Source organism: Diadema antillarum, unplaced genomic scaffold (assembly GCF_040938485.1).
Source record: "Diadema antillarum isolate AM-2024a unplaced genomic scaffold, OU_Dant_1.0 seq00000649_RagTag, whole genome shotgun sequence".
Classification (NCBI taxonomy): Eukaryota; Metazoa; Echinodermata; class Echinoidea; order Diadematoida; family Diadematidae; genus Diadema; species Diadema antillarum.
Window position 1 is genome coordinate 1,753,678 of NW_027271563.1, and position 19,496 is coordinate 1,773,173.

At 39.0% G+C, this 19,496-nt stretch overlaps 1 protein-coding gene across 1 annotated transcript in view; it reads left to right on the plus strand.

Annotated features, from left to right (window-relative positions):
- Positions 1-2,697: 2,697 nt before the first annotated feature.
- Positions 2,698-19,496, plus strand: part of LOC139736465 (uncharacterized) — a 48,423-nt gene continuing 31,624 nt past the window's right edge. Inside the window, exon 1 of the mRNA XM_071647216.1 lies at positions 2,698-3,984. Coding sequence (XP_071503317.1) covers positions 3,273-3,984 — 712 coding nt within the window. The 5' untranslated portion in view covers positions 2,698-3,272. The remainder of the gene's footprint in view (positions 3,985-19,496) is intronic.

Consider the following 19,496-nt stretch of genomic DNA (forward strand, 5'->3'; position numbering starts at 1 on the left):
GACCCTCCGTTATGATAACTTTAAAAATAGTAAATCAATCCAAATACAATTTCAAGGTACGAAACTATAACTCATTTCCCACATCTTACAGAAAACCCCATTCGATTTGCTTCAGTGGTCACAGAGAAATGAGGAATTTTGTAGAGCATGTCAGGAATCTCTTCCCTCCAAGTTCCGTCTATTGTGTTCACACAAAAGAGCATCCAAGTGCTAAACTTGGAAGAATCAGACTCATGACATGCTTTACAACAATCCACATTTCTCTGTGACCGCTAAACCAAATTGAATGGGGTTTTCTGAAAAATTGATCTAAGATGTTATATTTTAAGACCCTGAAGTAGCATTCAGACAGTTTAATCATATTGGGTGTTATCAATGCGAAAATCTGATTGTAATTTTTGGAGGACATACAGTATACTAAACCTAGATTCTGCAGTAGTAGTAGTAGGAGGAGGAAGATAAGGAGTCAAAGTGGTGGATATGTAGCAGCTATAAGATAGTAGCTAATTAGTAGAAGTAGTGTTAAGAGAAGAGGGTGAAAAGGAGAAGCCTGTTGGATTTGGAATCAAGATTTAAGTAGTATTCATAAAATATCTGGTCTCATGTATATATAAGAGTGAATGCATACATTCTACACTCCATAAGTCAGTAGACACTGTAAAAGCTGGAATTCACGGGCATTAGGGGGCCCAGTGTATGTTTGATGCTGCTGTACTCAGATCATTTGACAATGTGTCAACTTACGTAATTATGATAACCTGTCCAGAGTATATGTGAAATGTTTGATCTTACATATTACTGTTCTACCCTGCTCCCAGTTTAGTGAGCATATAACTAAAAGAATAAAAGCATACATTCTACACTCCGTAAGCGATAAGTGTCAGTAGATACTTGAACAGCTGGAATTCATGTTTTTTAAGGGTCGTATGCTGGGCAATCAGTTAATGCGACAAAGTATCAAATGCAATAAAACCACCTGCCCCGAGAAACATGAATTCTGACTAACAATATACATACAGCTGCATGCTGGAAAATTATAATCAAGTAGCAAAGAGCAACGAGAGATAATGATGATCGTCATGGTGATTTTTGTTTTGCTCTGTACCCCTTGCTTTACTTTCACCCTCTTACATTCATGCCCGGAATGGGGGAAAGGGTCAGTCCATCTGAACTGGTAATCAGATGTGAATGGACTCGGTAAATAGTGGCAGGCGATACTCGCTGGGGTCTGAATTGACAATAGAAGCGGCTCCTAAAGTGATTTTCAATTACCGTATGCTGATGCTTTCGACGCACTGACATACGCGGTTCCGTGCGAAAACGGGAGGGGGAAAAAAGTAGACTGGACCACGGAAAAATACCTTTTTCTTCAATATGCACGTGCTGATGCCGCCAGAGTGAAAGTTGGCGACACGCAGAAATATACTATCATGATAGAACGTGGTGAGCTAAATGTCCTTAATGTCAGACGATATACTGCGTCATATAGGTATCAATGGTTACCATGGTTACTTTAAAATCCAACATCCACTTAAACCATGACTTTGAGGACAGGGTCTCCTATGTGTTGCATCTAAGAGAAGCTATTATGTTTCCGTAACCAAACGGTTCATGTATGTCTCTCACTTCAGCAGTTCATTCTTAAAAGCCGTCAAAAAAGGCTCTCATTTTTCAGAGGGAAAGTGATTACACGTCCTTGGTATCCACATAGACGCATTGCAGTACAGTCCTTAAGCATTTTGAACACATAAGGTATACAACACGTACTATTCAAGCCCCTGGTTACATTATTGAACTATTAGTACTTAAATTTCACAAACACACTCATAACCTGGGCAGTTCTAGAGACACTTTTCTTCTATAAAGCCCAACATGTAAAACAAAATTAGCATTATGAGACCGAGCATTTGCCTGTGCAGCTCCCAAACTGTGGAATAACTTACCATTAGAGATCAAGAAATTCCGAACTGTTAGTCTTTAAATCGAGACTCATAACTCATTATCATAAAGCAAACCAGTAGCTCTTCCAGCCCAGAATAATATATTTACATAGGTTTCCCACTTTATGAATTGATATCATTATTACCATATCATTTCATAGCACGTCGAATGAAAAAAAAATGCCAAAGAGAAAAACCCAAACATCTTCAATTGATGTGAAATAATGTTCTTTTCTATACATTCACTCAGGGTACTGCGTCCCAAGTGTTTAATTGTAATAAATACCCCACACGTAGGTGTTTATAAACGTACCTGTCGATGTATTACTGCTATGGTGTCATGGTAGTTTCCTGCATATGAGTATCAGTCGGCCGGAGAGAAGTTTTCATTAAATTTTAGCCTAGGCGTTTGAAGTTGCACACTACAAATCTCCACACGAGATACGACAAACGTGGAAAGAGGATATCATAATATCTTGTTATCCGTGCATAAGTCAGTATGCCAGTGAGTGTCATGCAAACAAATCTATATAATATATAAATCAGATATTTGTATGAATTTGCGAAAAATGTCGTCTTATTCTATGTCTCGGCAGCATTGTGTAGGATATAATATTATAGTATGATCTAATATCATGTGAGGAAATATTACATTATATTATATTATATTTTATTATATTATATTATATCATATCATATTATATCATATCATATTATATTATATTATATTATATACCATAACATAGTGTATTTAACGCATATATACATATATATATATAAGTGTGTGTTTGTGTGTGTGTGTGTGTGTGTGTGTGTGTGTGTGTGTGCAAGAGCTGATTGTGTGTAAAAAAAACAAAAGATTCCACTTGTAGTATATCATTTAGAAAAAGCATGGCAGTCTGCTGAGTGTGAAAAAAAAGAGAGTGAGAGAGAGAGAGAAAAAAAAAGATTATATAGTTTTCTCTACGGCACGTGCCTAGGCCAACACAGACATTGATCCCGGCTTGTGGCTTAGGTCTACTGTTTGGGAAATATTTCTGCCTCTTTTCAGATCCCCGATGTAAACATTGCTTCAAAAAAATACTCCACGCATGCTGAGTGCGCTGCAAAACCAGCGCCAAAGTACTCACTAGTCGTAGAGTCAACATTGATTGGTCACCCAGCATCACGTGATAGGTCTCCATCCATACACATTTGTCCCGTACCGGCGCCCACCTAGAGAGAGAGACAAACCAACAGTCATTTATCATTGCAACCAAATCCAGACTGGCACTTCGAACTGGTCGGGATTTACCGTCATTACTCTAAATCGACGGGCGTGAGAACTGCGCCATGGATAAATCGTCGCCAACGACAGCTAGTGCGCCGTACGCCGACTACATCACGGCAGATCAAACCAGCATGTACTCCGGCGTGCGAGGTCTCGATTATTGCAGCGCCGCGGTATCGCAGGGGGTCGGCCTCTACCAGGGCCATCCCAAGTCTTACGGGGGACTCGACCCACAGGGCTTCGATGGCCATCTCGTCTCAGGCATCGGAGTTCAGGGTTCCACCAACTCCTACCCTCATCTCACCGACGGTCGGCATCGACTGCACGACTACAGCCCGCCGTCGACATGCAACTCCATGTCGAGTATGAACTATGTCTACAACCGGTCGGCATACGCTTACCCCGGTTCGGTGAATCATTACGGCAACTCGGAGACCGAATATCCACATATCCACAAACACGTCCGAAGTCCCACATCAGCGGTGTCGTGCGCGACGTCGGGGGTGAACTTCAATGGTGGTTTCAACAGCGACTCGCCGTCGATAACGAACCTCGACTCCCCGTCACCGACCACCTGCGCGCTAGGATCGGGGCAGGAGCCCACCAGCGGGCAACCCATCGGCTCCAACGGGGCGGCCGCGGACGACGAGTCGAGAGCGAATGCCATCACGAATGGCAGATCGCCGACCTCGAATTCGAACGGCGAGGGTTCACCACCAGGGGAGGCAGGACTCTACAAATGGATGAGGATCAAGAGAAATCCGCCCAAAACAGGTAAGCAATTCTGCATTCATTCCTCATGTCTCCAATAAATTCATACATGTGTTGTGCCGGCAGTGTATGTACGTGACGGTAGATAGTAATTCGCACCCGCTGTGCATGTACATTTAGGAGGAGTGTTCTCGTTTACGCGATGGTGCGCATGGCTACCATCTCGTGTCGGAGATCCCGTCCCTCGCAGTTGGGTTCAATTGTCAAGGGGAAAAAAAGAACACCTAAGTCTTCATTAGACACAATACACAAATTTCTTTGGAAGAAACTGCCAGAGAGCAAAGTGTTCTCAAGTTAGAAGTTAAAAAAAAGCGGAAGAACAGCAAAAAATTGAGGCGAGATACAGATAGGCAGATGAGGACACTGTGCACGTGTCTGTGTTACAACGCCGTATATTAAACGCCATAGGGAAAGATTTGCGCTAAGCTTGTCAGGGCTTATCGCGGCTTACGGGCGCATCTATCTAAATACACCGCCATGGGGATAATCGGAAATTTTGAGAACAAATATGAGATGATTTTTCCTTCTAACATGTCCCGAGGGCCAGTCGTTATGCTCAGTGAGAACAGATATCTCTCTCTCTCTCTTTTTTTCAAAACATCAACAGAATTGATATCGCGACCTGATGACATCGCTAACGGCCCACAATAATAATGATAATACAGCGATTTGTGCTGGCATTTTTTTTTTTTTTTTACTCTCGCGCTCTCTTTCCCTCTCTTGCCGTCCTGCGTGAGTCATGAGTGGCAGAGAAGAAAGGACGGGATCGCACAAAAGCAGATAATTATGACGATTTCGTCGTCTAATGTTGACGGCTAATTCATACATCATCATCTAACTGTCGCTGAATCGATTGAAGTATCGCAATAAATGCATCGCATCAGTTCTGCCATTAAACTGGCAGGATTGAATTCGGAATCACTCACATTCCTTTGTTGTTGTAAAAAAGAATTTCAAAGAAAAGTGAGGTGCCTACAGTTGCGTCCTTTTATCATGTTTATGGTTATCTGCGTTTCAAAGATATTGATGTATTGTTCGATTCTTGGCAATATAATTGACACAATTTTCTACGTAATAGATTTGTTTCATGCATTTTAAGACATTACGTAATTTCCTCTCAACAGAACACCGTTTCTTGTAAGAAGGTGATGGTTATATACATAACGAGATGCATTCAACATAGATATGTCTACCTAACTTCTGTAATTCGCAAAATATTTAATGTCCAAAAGCTTATTACGCTGGCAGCGATGTGGGCTGTTTTGACAGAGTCAAGCAAGGGCGAAATAGACAAGCTGAGAGAATACAATTTTCCAACGATTTGGTTTGTATTCTATTGCTTTTTGGCTGATAACTTTATGTAAAATTCACGAAGTTTGGGACCATTCCGAGGAGACATGCCATGTTAACAGGGCGCAATGCATGTAGTTAAGATGTGTCAAGTGGCTATACTTCATAATTTAGGGAGCAATTGTACATTGGACAGTATGCATCACGGTTTTATAATATCACTATCTTGCCCTAATATCCAACAGCATGCCGTTGATCTTGCTTTAGAGTAGGCTTTAGGTTGGTATTGTTTTAGGGACACCATGTTTACTATGCGGGATTAAAATATTGTATCCACTTGACTATCGCCCTGATCAGGGCAGGAAAGAGAAGAAAAAAAATGTGTCTGCAGAGCAGCGAGTCGTGGCGAGCCAAGACGACGGGCAGTCCCTGGTATTTGGCGGGCGAGCGTCGGGGCGTGTCGTCTCACTCCGCCGCACTCTGCTTGCTGTGTGACCGCAGCCTTACCATGTCACCCTTGAACACCATCTAAAGAAATTCATTCAACGTTAGCTTCAGCTCTCCCCCCTCTTAACCTCTCAGTCCCTTTGACATCTCTTTCCCCCTTCCTCTTTCTCTTTCCTTCTCTCTCCCTTCCTCTCTCTCTTCCCCTTTCTCTCTCTCTCTCTCTATCTATCTACCTACCTATCTATCTATCTCTCCATTCCTTTCCTACCCTTTCACTCTGTATTTTATATCTGCCGAAATTGTGGGGAGTCTTATTATCCCTCTTTTTGCCTTCTTCATGTTAATATCACACAATTTTCGTGTATTTAACCTCTGCATTACAGTTTCTCCAACATCTTTATTTCCATGTCAGCAAATAAAATCCTATCTCTCTCTCTCTCTCTCTCTCTCTCTCTCTCTCTCTCTCTCCTTCTCTTTTGCTCAATCTGTATACTTCTCTCCTTTCTCTCATATTTCTACGCACCTCGCGGCAATTTACCAGTCGGATAGAACGCGATCAATGGCTGTTTAATACTCTAAATACTCGTTGTTCGGCTGTAAGAATACATCGAAAGTCGTTTTTGCCCCAAAGGTGAAGTTTGTCGCCTTTGTCCCTACAGAGTTAAGAGAAGACTTGAGAAAGGAGAGGAATTCTTCATTGATTCTACTTGACTTGGCTGTGAGTTTGTGTGGCGATATCAAGGAGAGAAAAAGAGCACATTGCCACTGCTTCACGGCTGCAAGTGAAACGAAAAATTGCACCCGAAAGTTGCGCGGGGAGACAAAATGAAATTCATAGATAAAAAGTCATGAGCTCCGTGTAGTAGTAGTCGGTAGGGAAACAGGCTGCTTGAGCCTGAAATGAAAACACAGCAGAGTTGAATGCGCTGTACAGTGTTTGCAGACGAAGCCCACGCCAAACAGTGCGTTTAAATATGGAAACACGACTGAGTAGTTGAAGAGGAACGGCGAGAGAGACGGAGGGGAGAGAAAGGGGGGTGGGGAAGGGGCTGAATGGGGTCACATCAAACGAAGAGATTAAGAAGGGGCGAATATGATTAACCAGTCTGTAAGCTTTCCGATTTGACGGGAATATTAGCTCAGCGTTGATCTGTATTGATCTATGCGCTCTGAAGTTTTGATATGAGCTGTAGATGTGGTAACGTGTTTTCCTGGGATTTTGCTACGGCCTGATTATAAGCATGCTATTTTGCTTACCAAATGATCATATAGAATCATTTCAGACGGCAAAAAGGTCTTGAAATCATAAAATATTCCGACTTGTGAAGAAGTATGGCATATGTTACATTGTTATTTGCACTGTTTTCTGAGCATGTATCACAAAATGTATACTAAACGAGTCCACAGCATAGTGGTCACACGTTTTCATTGCTATCATAGCAGTTATTGCTATACAATAAGATAATGAGGAATGAATATAATAACGCAAAGTAAAACTATGTCAACTGATTCCGGGAAAGGACAGAAATATTCCGATGCATTATTCTGTTTTAGGGTTAGGTTTAGGCAATACATGTTCAACCCTTTTTGGAATTTTTTTTTTCAGAATGACTACTTGAAACAAGAAAACAATAGTTGTAGCACAAGGGGTCAATCTAAGAAAAGTGATAGTAAGATTATCGTCGCCGTCGTCGTCATCGTCGTCGTCATAGTAGTAGTAGTAGTAGTAGTAGTAGTAGTAGTGGTGGTAGTAGTAGTAGTAGTAGTAGTAGTAGCAGTAGTAGTAGTAGTAGTAGCAGTAGTAGTAGTAGTAGTAATAGAGGTAGTAGTAGTGATAATAATAATATTAGTAGGTAGTAATAATAATTATAGTAGTAGTAGTAGTAGTAATAGTAGTAGTAGCAATAGTAGTTTAGTGTTAATTGTAGTAGATGTTGTTGTGTTTGTTGTCGTTGTTGTTGCTATGATATAATGTTTTCTAACTGTGGTGAACGAATGATGTAAGCCGTGCAGAGCCGTCTGACGAAGAATTGACTGATGCATGGACACAGAAAGGCTATAAGAACGAAAAAGTAACATCTCCAAAAGAAGGGTTATTAAAGAGTACTATAGAAATTATGTGCAACAGAGCAGTGACAGCAAGTAACATTTGTGTTAACTTCCAATGTTTGTAAATTCATGAAAATAAACCACAAAGAATACTGTGGTAATCGACTAAAGTGCTCAGGTAAGTGGTCAGAAAGTGCACAGAGGAAGCTTGTATACAGTCGCCCAACTACAGCTTTGTCACAAGAGCATTTTCAGAGTCAGCTTTTGTGATGTCCATTTAGTTGTCGTACACATTTTATTATGATTGCATTGCACATATTAAACACACTATGAATTCCTATGAAGTTTTATGTTTCAGAAATAGGTAAAGTCATGTATTCTTCAATTGTAGTACATGTAATGGAAAGGCAATTTGCTTATAAACACATTTTATTAAGAGCGTGTCATTTCGTCACGTACAAAATTACAAAATTGCAAATAAAGGAGTAGCATTCTAATACATACTATCGAAACGGTTAACAAACAATGGATTATATGTGTGTTTGATGACCATGAATAGCACTATCAAACAATGCTACTTGGGACAAATTAACCTTTCCTGCCTGCGCATTCGACAGCGTAGTCACCGCGACCGTTGTTATGATAATGTTTCTTGTTTGTACACGGAGTCTGCGTATTCGTGTTCTGTGCATAACAATGAATACCATTTCACTCAGTTTAGGCATTACATGTTCGATACTATTATCATTTTCAGGGTAAATGAAACCAAGTCCTTTTCAACTTCTATGACATTTCTTCAAGAAAGGGTTCTAAAAAATCAAAGGATGCTGCTCAAAAGTTTACCTCCTTCCTAGATTTGTGTTAAGAAGTAAAAAATGTTGGGTTTCATTTCATCGAAATTTATCACAGCATGATCTTAAGTGTCATTTTGCTTATGAAGATTTACAACTCTCACCGTGACCCTGATGTTGTGGCATGTATAGTTATGACAACAGAACAACACTGTGTAAAATTGGGGAATGTCTTAAACCTATCGTGGAAAAAGGAAAGTATCCAAAGGTATGTACAATTTTGAAGCCTGTATTTTACTATTCTTGTATCAATTACACTTTGAACAGGGCCTAAAGACATTTTTCAATCAGTTTAGACATTTTATATTTGCCGAATTATTGAGATCCAGTCGAATGCAATGTACATTTTGACGTGTAAGTTACATTTCAATAATATCTTTGAAACCATGAAAAAATGAGCTGCTCGTTTGTGAGATCATGGTTCACTTTTGTGTAAGTCTTACTTTAAAGGTCCTGTTTACCCTTGGGAGCAGTGATTCTTAAAAATGTCCAAGATATCACTTTTGATGCATAAATGTGTAAGTCAGTTGTATCACAAAACTTCCTACCGTATAAATTGTTTGCAATAAAGCTTAAAATATAAGGAGATATCACTATTTTCTCATTAAACCATATTTAACTGTAGACGGTTCAGTCTGGAAAAATTTTTGGTATAACTATTGTTCACATTTTGTATATTTAACAATACTTAACAACGATTATACTGGTTCAAATTTTTACATTGGTTGTTTCTATCCCTAACTCACATTTTAGAACAATTTTGAAGCACTAATGCTGGGTTTTTGTTCCATCTGCAGATGGTAAATTATGGCTGTAATTTCTGTTATGACACTTGAACTTGCGTTTGAAAGCACTAGATAATTGTTTACCTTTTTCCCTTAATAAAACAAGAATAGATACAATAACTTAGAAGCTTATGAACGAACACTTAGAGACCTTTGTACGACGTCCATGCTTGGAAGTAATTTATAAGACACAATGAGATTATTACAAATTTTGAATAAAACTTATGTTCCCAGGGTTTAATGCCAGACTTTTAAAATCGAGATTATTCAAGAGTATTCAAGATGGATAACGGTAACGGAAGTAAGGGACAAAATAATAGACTATACGAAGCAGAAGACCGACTAGGACGAAGTAAAAATCATGATCAGAAGTAGCATTACAACTAGTACGTCATTGCCATTATCATAATTATTCATATTTGAACAACTACGACCTCCTCTGCGTACCACACAACATTAACTACTTCTACTCTGTAATCTCTTACCTGTTACCTGTTGTTATTACCATATTTATCACAATTATAACCACTTAAATGCTACAGTTACCTGTTGTTACTACCATGATTATCACGATTATAACCACTCAAATACCACAGCTACATGTTGTTATTACCATATTACCATGATTATAGTCATTTAAATATCAAAGTTACCTGTTGTTACTACCATGACTATCACGATTATAATCACTTATTAATACCACAGTTACCCCATGTTATTGCCATAAGCATCACGATTATAACCACTTAAATACCACAGTTACTTGTTGCTACCATAACTACCAGTACCAAGATTATAACCACTTAAATTCCACAGTTACCTGTTGTTAATACCATAACCATCACGATTATAACCACTTAAATACCAGTTACCAGTTGTTACTACCATAACTATCACGATTATAACCACTTAAATACCACAGTTACTTGTTGTTACTACCATAACTTTCACCATTATCATGACCACCTAGATACCACAGGTACCTGTTATTACTGCTATAACTATCAGTACTATAACCGCTTAAATATCACAGTTACCTACTGTTATACTACCATAACTCTCATCGTTGCAACCACTTAACTACCATAGAGGCCTTTTGTCGATATTACTACCGGCAAAAGCTGCTACACGTTTTTATCTGTAACAATTATACAGTGATGGTTTTATGATGAGTTCATAGTTGATACTGAAAGTCATCCATCCATCAGTGTCTCTCATGTTATGACCATGCCAAACTTTCCTTACAATTATAAGGATTAAAATATCATCTCTTCAGCAACAATATGTTTTTGTCACTACGGTCGTTGCTACTATAATCATAATCGCTCTTTTCATGTTGTTGCTATGATATCATTGTATGGCAACTACGCCAGGTAATGTTGTGTATTTGGTATATAGCATCTTGTCCTTGTCAAAGGTGGTACGCCGGGGCAACACCATACTGTATAACCACGTACCATGTCAATACTGAAAATCACAGCCAGTGGGAGAGAGTGCATAGTACTTACGGTCCACTCTCTCCGGCAAGGTTAGATCATACAGCTACCACAATGTTCCCCCACCCCTCATTTTGGACATTAGCATGAGAAAAGGGGGGTTGAGGATCATTCATAAATATGCTGAAAGGCCCACATGCTCGTTCGTTTGACTAATTTAAAAATGTGGTATCACGAGATGAATAGGACAGAGCGAGAGAGAAAAAAAAAAGGAAGAAAAAAATTTTGCTTTTATGAAGTCAGACTGCAATAACGTTACTAGCATGTATCACACACACACACACACACACACACACACACACACACACACAAACAAACACACATACACACATACACACATAAACAACAGTAATGGAACTGATCATAACTCCAGGGTTATATAACTTGAATGTATTATATTTTGATGATTACTACAGACAATGATATGTATGTAATATTTATTGCAAGATCTATATTTGTTCGTTTGTTCATTTGTTGTTGTTTTTTTTGTTCGTTCTCTTGTTTGTTGACAAATATGAAAATAGTTAGGTAAGTATGCTCAAGCTTGGGTTTAACTGTATGTACATGGGTATGTATGTGTACTTTTGTAATACCTTCTCTGTATCAGGCAAAGGGACTTACATTTTTATTGTGTGTCTAAATGTAATAATCGCTTGATTGAGTCCATGATCACAATGATGATGTAACGAAATTGATCTTTTCTTTTGCACTTATGTAAAACATAAACAAAGTTTCTACATTTTTTACCGTGTTATCTCATTAAATTACATTATTATGATAATAGATCGGAATTAATAAACTTATATTGAATATAAAGCCGTGAAAAGTATGGCTTAGATAACCAAAGGCATGCATGTAGTTTCACTAAAATAAGAAACATTTACAAGTTGGACTTCAAACTTCGATATTTTACTTTACAGTCATATTTATTGATATGACCATGTTCTCGTAAGTGATGGTACTGGGGGGGGGGGGGGGTTGACCAAATTACCAAACCAGATCACTGTTTGATTCACGTCACAAGCTACAGGTGCTTTTACGTAGATGATAGATTATCATGCATACATAACTATTTTAATTGCTCAAAGGTCTTATCGTATTTGATATAATTATCAGTGCATCTCAATTTACAGCATATCTTGCTTTAAAAATGCATTTCTATTGAGTTGATCATGACATCAATGAAAGTGATTTTATATCAAGAGCTTTACTCCAAAGCTATTTGGACCTTTTGTATAAACTAAAGAACATACTTCTCAATGATTTCGATGGATGTGCGATTTCTTTGTGATAACTATGACTTCACAGTCCAATATTTTCTTCAGTAGTCAAACCTATTGTACAGTCAAACTCTGTAACCTGGAGAAGGCATCAATAATTTCATCTGGTGACGGATTCTATCATTTATTGTATCAAATGAACAATTCTCTTTGGAACATCATAGTTCAACGTAAACCTATGTTCTACATACATGTAGTTGTAAGTTTACGAAATGCATCTCTCGTTCCATATGATCAACTCATAAAAACGGGTTATGTTTTAGTTTTTCTTATATATGAAATTATAATCAGGGTATTACTAGTATACGATATAACATGACGTTTATTTGTATCTAAGTGTAATCAGGTGTCACGTATTTCTAATCACCAAACTTTCGAACGTGTCTTGGAAAGGCGCCTCTCCACTAGTCACTACACAATATCCAACTGGATCTATGCATATGATGCAATTCGAAATGATTATCCGAAATAAGCACACATGTTTTGGTGGGGTTTTCGTTGTGCGGCGTTGTTGTTGTTGTTGTTTTGCTTTGCTTTGTTTTGTTTTGTTTTGTTTTGTTTTGTTTTGTTTTGTTTTGTTTTGTTATATTTTTGCAAGTGTATCAAATGGTAAAACACTTGTTTAACGTCAAAGTAGATTGTTCTTCAGCGCGCATCGTGATTTTATTATTCCCAGTTTCCTCATTACGCAGTGCGGTCAACGCTACAAGATTATGTTTCTCGTACACCAGGGACGTGCTATGAGGTGAAACTCTTCAGTGTGTCAGTGCATTTTATTTGACACTGATCTGCAAGGAACAAAGATTAAAATAATGTGTTTACTACCTTCCTGCCTGTACTAGTCGACAAAGTGTTTAGTTGGATTTAGTTATGTCAGCAAAAACTCTTGAAATACCTCAAGTATATGATAAATAACAAGTATAAGGAATATTGGTATGGGAATGAGATCATATCACTTCTTGCTAGATAATATACGAACTATTCAGGCGACAGTGGGCTGAGCCTACCGATGCTTTGAAGAAGATGGTGAAATGAATAGATTCCTTCAGCATTAAGAAAGAAAGTTGATTCAAGTTCTCGTGTAGTTCATGTAAGCATTCTTACATGTACCGTCAGTGAAATATCACAATTCTGCCGCAGCTAAATCTAAGCAATGCTAAGGAAGCTACCAAAGTGATTTTTTTTTTGGCAACAAAATAAATCAAGCTTCTAAGAATGCAAAACGAATATGTTCAATGAATCAAAACAGATTCACATGTAGTGACAGACATCGCAGTTGTTGTCTTCATCTTTTTGTAGGTACATGTTTCTAATTCCCAGCACATGGGTTCATGGAAGTATAAAGGTTGTCGACAATTAACTCTCTGCGTAGTTATCTTGCATTTATTTCTTATTTAATAATATGATGTCAACAGTTGTAAGCAAGATTCTTTACAATTTCGAATGTCTTGAGCAATATGCTCAAACCACTACCTGAATGAATTGTCAAACACGAAATTTCTTGTATTATCCATCGCTCAAACTTTCACTTATTTTTTTCTCAATTCTGAACGTCTTGTCTAGGTTTATACCCATTTCTAATCCGGTCATGTATTTAGTCTCGCTGCTGCGGGCAATAATCGCTTGAAATAACAGTGGAGAATGGTTGGTAGGTGCAACCGGGACGAACTCCCCTTTACGTCTTCTGTAACTGCAGCACTTTGATCTTATCCTTGGTACAATCATATCCTACATGAGAAAGTCCTACCAGAAGATAATCATCCTCCACCTTCTCCATAAAGTCATGAGTTTAGACTAATTCTTCGATTTTTAAGCACACGTACTCGTTAACAATGGGTCCAGGCTAAAGATGAGAGGGGGGTTAGGGAGATGGATGGAAATTCGCATGAGCTAAAGCTCGACAATCATAGTAGAAGTGCAGTCAACAGACCCCCTCCAGCTATCGCTGGTTACTCGGAGCGCTGCATGGGTAGGAAAAGCACTTCCCCATAGCACGCATGACGCTAAGTAGTGCAGTGGCCGGCGGAATAACCTTCCAATATCGAGGCCTCGGCGCTTCGGCACTCGCGGAGTCTGGGGAGGGGAGAATTCGCATCTACCGGTGAGAGAATTCTTACTGTTCTCGCGCCGCCATCTACGCGGCTATCACTATTTAATGCGCCATTTTCCTTTCTCCTCTTTTTTCCCCGGATATCATCGCACTATCGCTATGGTAGAGGTCTTTTGATTGTCTGGGGAGATATACGTCACAATGGAAGGCAATAGGTCAAACTTCATATTTCATGATTTCTTCTCATTACCTGCATGCCCCCGATTACAGACCTCAATCTCAACTTTTCTATCTCTTTCGGTCTTTCTCCGTCTCTTTTTTACTGCACTCTCCTGTCTTATCACATACGTTGCCTTCTCTCTCTCTCTCTCTCTTCATAATTACTGATGGTGCGTTGAACATCGAAAAAAAGATATGAAAAATTGTAACAGAAACAATAAACAAAAACAAAAAAAGAGTTAAATCAATTTTCTTGACGTTTTGGAAACCATTCGGTGGCACTTTTTTTCTTCTATAAATGTGCTCATAATGGTACTCAAAAGTTAGAATGTTAAAAACACACACACACATCATTATCATGCCATCGCGGCAAGCCCGTGAACAATCAGATGTATAAAACAGAAGAAAGCGAACAAAAAAGAAAAGAGAGAGGGAGAAAAAAACAACAACAAAACTTGCAAAAACGCCTTCTTAAAATCATGTCCTTCATTTTTCTTCATATAGTTTCGCTCTGTGCTTTTGGTGTCATGAATAGCTAAATATGTGCACCATTCAACATGTGTATCAATTTCACACAAAAACTTTCCTACACCAGGAGGTGTTAACAAGGAAATTGTACATGTGTCATGATAATAGAAAGATATTTTAAACTCTCCGATCAATCAAAATAGCCACTTAGATTGTACACCAAGTACAGATCTGTAATATTGTAGATCATCATGTTTAAAGTGAAGTTCTCTCTCTCTCTCTCTCTCTCTCTCTCTCTCTCTCTCTATCTATCTATCTATCTATCTATCTATCTATCTATCTATCTATCTATCTATCTATCTATCTATCTCTATAATAATCTATCTATCTTTTTCTTTCTTCGGTATTAGGAATGTTCAGGAAGCGTTTGTAATTGACACCCATTATCTCTGTTTACTTTGTCATAATCACGTATGTAATTTATTCAATTCAAGTATTGCCCCTATTGCTTGTTAGTTCAGAGGTCTAATGAAAACTGCGGGCATGCAGTGTTTAATCTCTTATCACGAGATACAGTAATATAAGAAAGGGGGCACCCAATAAAGATACAGCCATCCAATCTTCTGCTTCTGTAGTAAACCTGGCGATAAGCCTAGGGTTCCCCTATCGCCTTGCGCTGTGTCTACCCTCTATCGTCTGTATAGCATCAGTACTCGTGCAGACATCGTGGACTCTGACCACTGGTTGTCCCTCCCCCCACCCCGAATTACCTTAATCACCACGTGGAATCAAACAACCATGGGGTTGACAACTAAGTGACGGCTGCTTTGTTGGTTGTTTGGTTGGTTATCAGATCGTAATCACCGTGTTATTCATTGCTTGAGAGCAAATTAAACATTGTTTAATTCAAGAGCAATTTAAACTGTGATTCTGTATTCGTATATATATATGTATATATATATATATATATATACATATATTTACATATATATATATATGTATAATATATATATGCATATATTTGTATGTATATATATATAATGTGTGTATAAATATATATGCATATATTTGTATGTATATATATATATTTGTGTGTGTGTATATATATATATAAAACAAAGGTCTCCAATCCCATAAAGTCATAAGTAGAATTTCTTAGTGTACACATAGTAATATTACACACACACACACACACACACACACACACACACACACACACACACACACACACACACACACGTAATAAGAATACATATAAAATGAATGCTATACCAACTTCTTCGTGTGATGAAGGCATTAAAAGAATTGTAGAAGAGGCTTAAGAAGCATTATTTCATGTCAACTTCAAACCTTTTTTCTTCATCTTTGTTGTAGGGTGTGAAGGGGGGAAAGACATTGAAGGCATATCACGGCTGTTTTCAGATCTTCGGTAGACAACCCTAAACATTATATTTTTTTTTCACAAAACCTCATAATGCGTCCAAGGATCACACAAAAAAAGAAAGTAAAATTTACGTTTATCCCCTCATTTCTGTCTCTTTTTTCTCTCTCTCTATCTCTCTCTCTCTCTCTCTCTCTCTCTCTCTCTCCCCTTTTCCTCTTCAGGACATTCGTGTCAACAGTTCATTTATATTCAACTAAATTCATAGAAAATGTGACAAAAAAGCGGGTATAGAATTTTTGCTCTTTCATAGGGAGATACTCAACTCTTGCAATATACTAATTGTTACAACAAAACAAAACCATAACGATACGTCTTTAGTAGATCTTCGTACCTAAGTGCGCGTTTTGGCGGACAAAAAAAAAACGAAAAAAAAAATGTGTGTTTAAATCCAAATTAACAGTAAGCAGAATAACAACTGCATTGTCCATTACAATTTTGACAGTCATTCATCATCATCGGCAAAACATGTTTTCATACCTTCGAATACACGATTAACTTATTGAGAGAATATTCAGTAGGTATGTGAGCATACACGAAAAGATATCTCTTCATTCATGGTCAACTGCAGAGCACCAGCCATGCGGATTGTTTTTTTTTTTTTCATTCATGACTTTTGCGAAATAATATTTGAATTGTACCGCAGAGCAATCGATCTATCATCGATAGCGTAAGTAAATGATTAATGCAGTGAGAATCGGGGAATTCTCTCCGCTTTTCCCCGACTATTTGCTTACGTGTTTTTATATTTGTCATTTACGGCTAGGGCAGGCACCTCTCTGAGGAATAATCGACCGGTGTTAGAATAATTTCGGGCGCAGCGATCCGGCGCAACTAGGAATTCATCACCACGCATCATTCACGAGCTCATTAAGCTGAGGTAAAGGGATACGCTTCTCTCCTGTAAAGACTATGCAAAAAAAAAAAAAAAAAATGTTACATTCAAAAGAAATTCTCCACAATCTATGCCTTACGATTAAATCATCGGCTATGTACAATGTACTTTAACTTGCGAGATTACGATTTTCTCAGCTTTGGAGCGCGCCATCACTGCTGCAATGGGTGAATTCAGATTTTTTTTTCGCTGTTCCACCCCCTCCCCATCCACTCTCTCGATTCGGTCACGCTTAGTACTTCAGGTGTTGCTGATAGAGTTAAGCGTGTTTGGCAGAGAGGAGAATGGACGAAGGTCTTGTATTGGGGATCACGTGCTTTACCTATTTAGGCAGATTTAAGACAGAATAGCGCCTTGATCGCGCGTTTAAGTATTCCCCTACGGCATGGAGCTGATCCAACAGTCACACACCAAATCGTGCCTTCTCGCGCTCTATTCTCTATACCAACGTTTCCTTCTTTTGCTCCCACCCCTACACCGTTTTTCCTCTTTTTCCCCCATGTTCAATCGAGGCAGATTTCGAGGTGTTTTAACCACCTATTTTCGTGTTATTCTCGCCGCTACAATAAATTGTTACAGTGTACAATGCGGTATCGATTTCACCATCCCCGGGGCAGGGATTACCGCGCCGCCCGACCCGGCAGATGCCCGCTGAAAGCCCTGTCAAAACTCGCAGGCGCGAGTCGCCTTCTTTTCTCTCTCTCTCTCTCGTTTCCAATGGCAGTACTTTCTTTCTTGTTGCAACGTATTCACCTTTTACTACATCTCTGTTTCCTTCTCCCTCTTTCTCTCATATTCTCATTCTTTCTTTCTGTTCCTCTCTTCCAACCTAAACACGCAGTCTCAAGCCATCCAGATTTTCTCCTGAGCCGCAAAATTCGTTGTAACCCTTGTGTTATTGCCTTTGTATTACATTCACTGGTGGCTACATTGATTCAAAAGTCAAAACTCATTGTAAATACACCTAGGCTGCGCTATTGTGTTTGCACGCCACTCTCCGACAATAACCATTTGCTTAAGTAAAAAAAAAAGGGGGAGAGAGAATACAAGGGTATCTGCAAATAGGGCCTGGAAGGAAAACGAAATAGGAGCTACGGGGGCAAATCTAGGTACAGCTTGTTTCGCCTCCACCGAAAGGTTCGTTGCAATATAACCTAATCCAACCCCACCCCTACCAAACCATCTCTCTTTCTCTCTCCTTCTCCTTTTACTCTGTATATACAATCCCCAAAGTCTGCGATGTCAATATTCTCTTTTGAAGAAAACTATCAGACAGAAGTGAGGAACCACGAAGGAGTGACGAAGCTTTGAAGCCCCTAGTCTGAGTCTAACCTTTCGGCGTGGATTCCTTTGTTGGCCGGATCGCTGCGGCGAGTGTGCAAATGACACGCCGGCGCCGGGGCGCAGTCGTTAGCGAGCGGTCTGACATGCAGCAAAGACGCTCAGACTTCAGACGGCTTATAGGGCAACGTAGGAGGCGACCGTACCAGCAGCATCCAGCATCCCTGCTCCATTGCTATTACCTCTTCTTCTTCTGCTTCTGTGACTACTATTCCTTCTCCTTACGCCACTACTACTGCTGCTACCAGTCTGCTAAGATTACTTCTACAACAGTCACTCCTGCTACCCCTTTTTAGTTACTTTATAAAGTTATGTACTAATACCATGCAAACACTTATTGCCACCATAGCCGTGTCGCTACTTAATGACTACCACTGTTCCTCATTATGATATTGCAAAAGCTTCTTCTGTTTTGGCTGTTTCGTGTCTAACATTACATTCATTCCAAATGACGGTTACCATACCAACGGCAATGAAATATATGATTTTGATGCAGATGTCTGTGAAATGGTTCGTGTAAATTGTGCTGTGAATGGTACTGAAAACATCGATAAAGAAATCATTAACATTCATTCAAAAGAGATAGTGTAACAGGCCTGTAGACTGATCTGATTATGATCGGGTTACCGCAAGATAACGACGACTACCAACACTGACAGTATTGCCGTTATCCTGCTAGTGTTCACATCTGTTTGAGGTTCCTCTGCTTGACTATCATCTTCTGATTTCAAACCGTTCCTCACCAGAAATTGTTTTTATCAACGACAATGATTAATAATGGAACCAGTAAAAGATCAACACCACCACCGCCACTGAGATTAGGCATAGTGATACCATAAATTTTGCAAGTTGTCGCTGTTGCCTTTGCTACTACAGACAGAGCCATTTCTAATACATCACTGA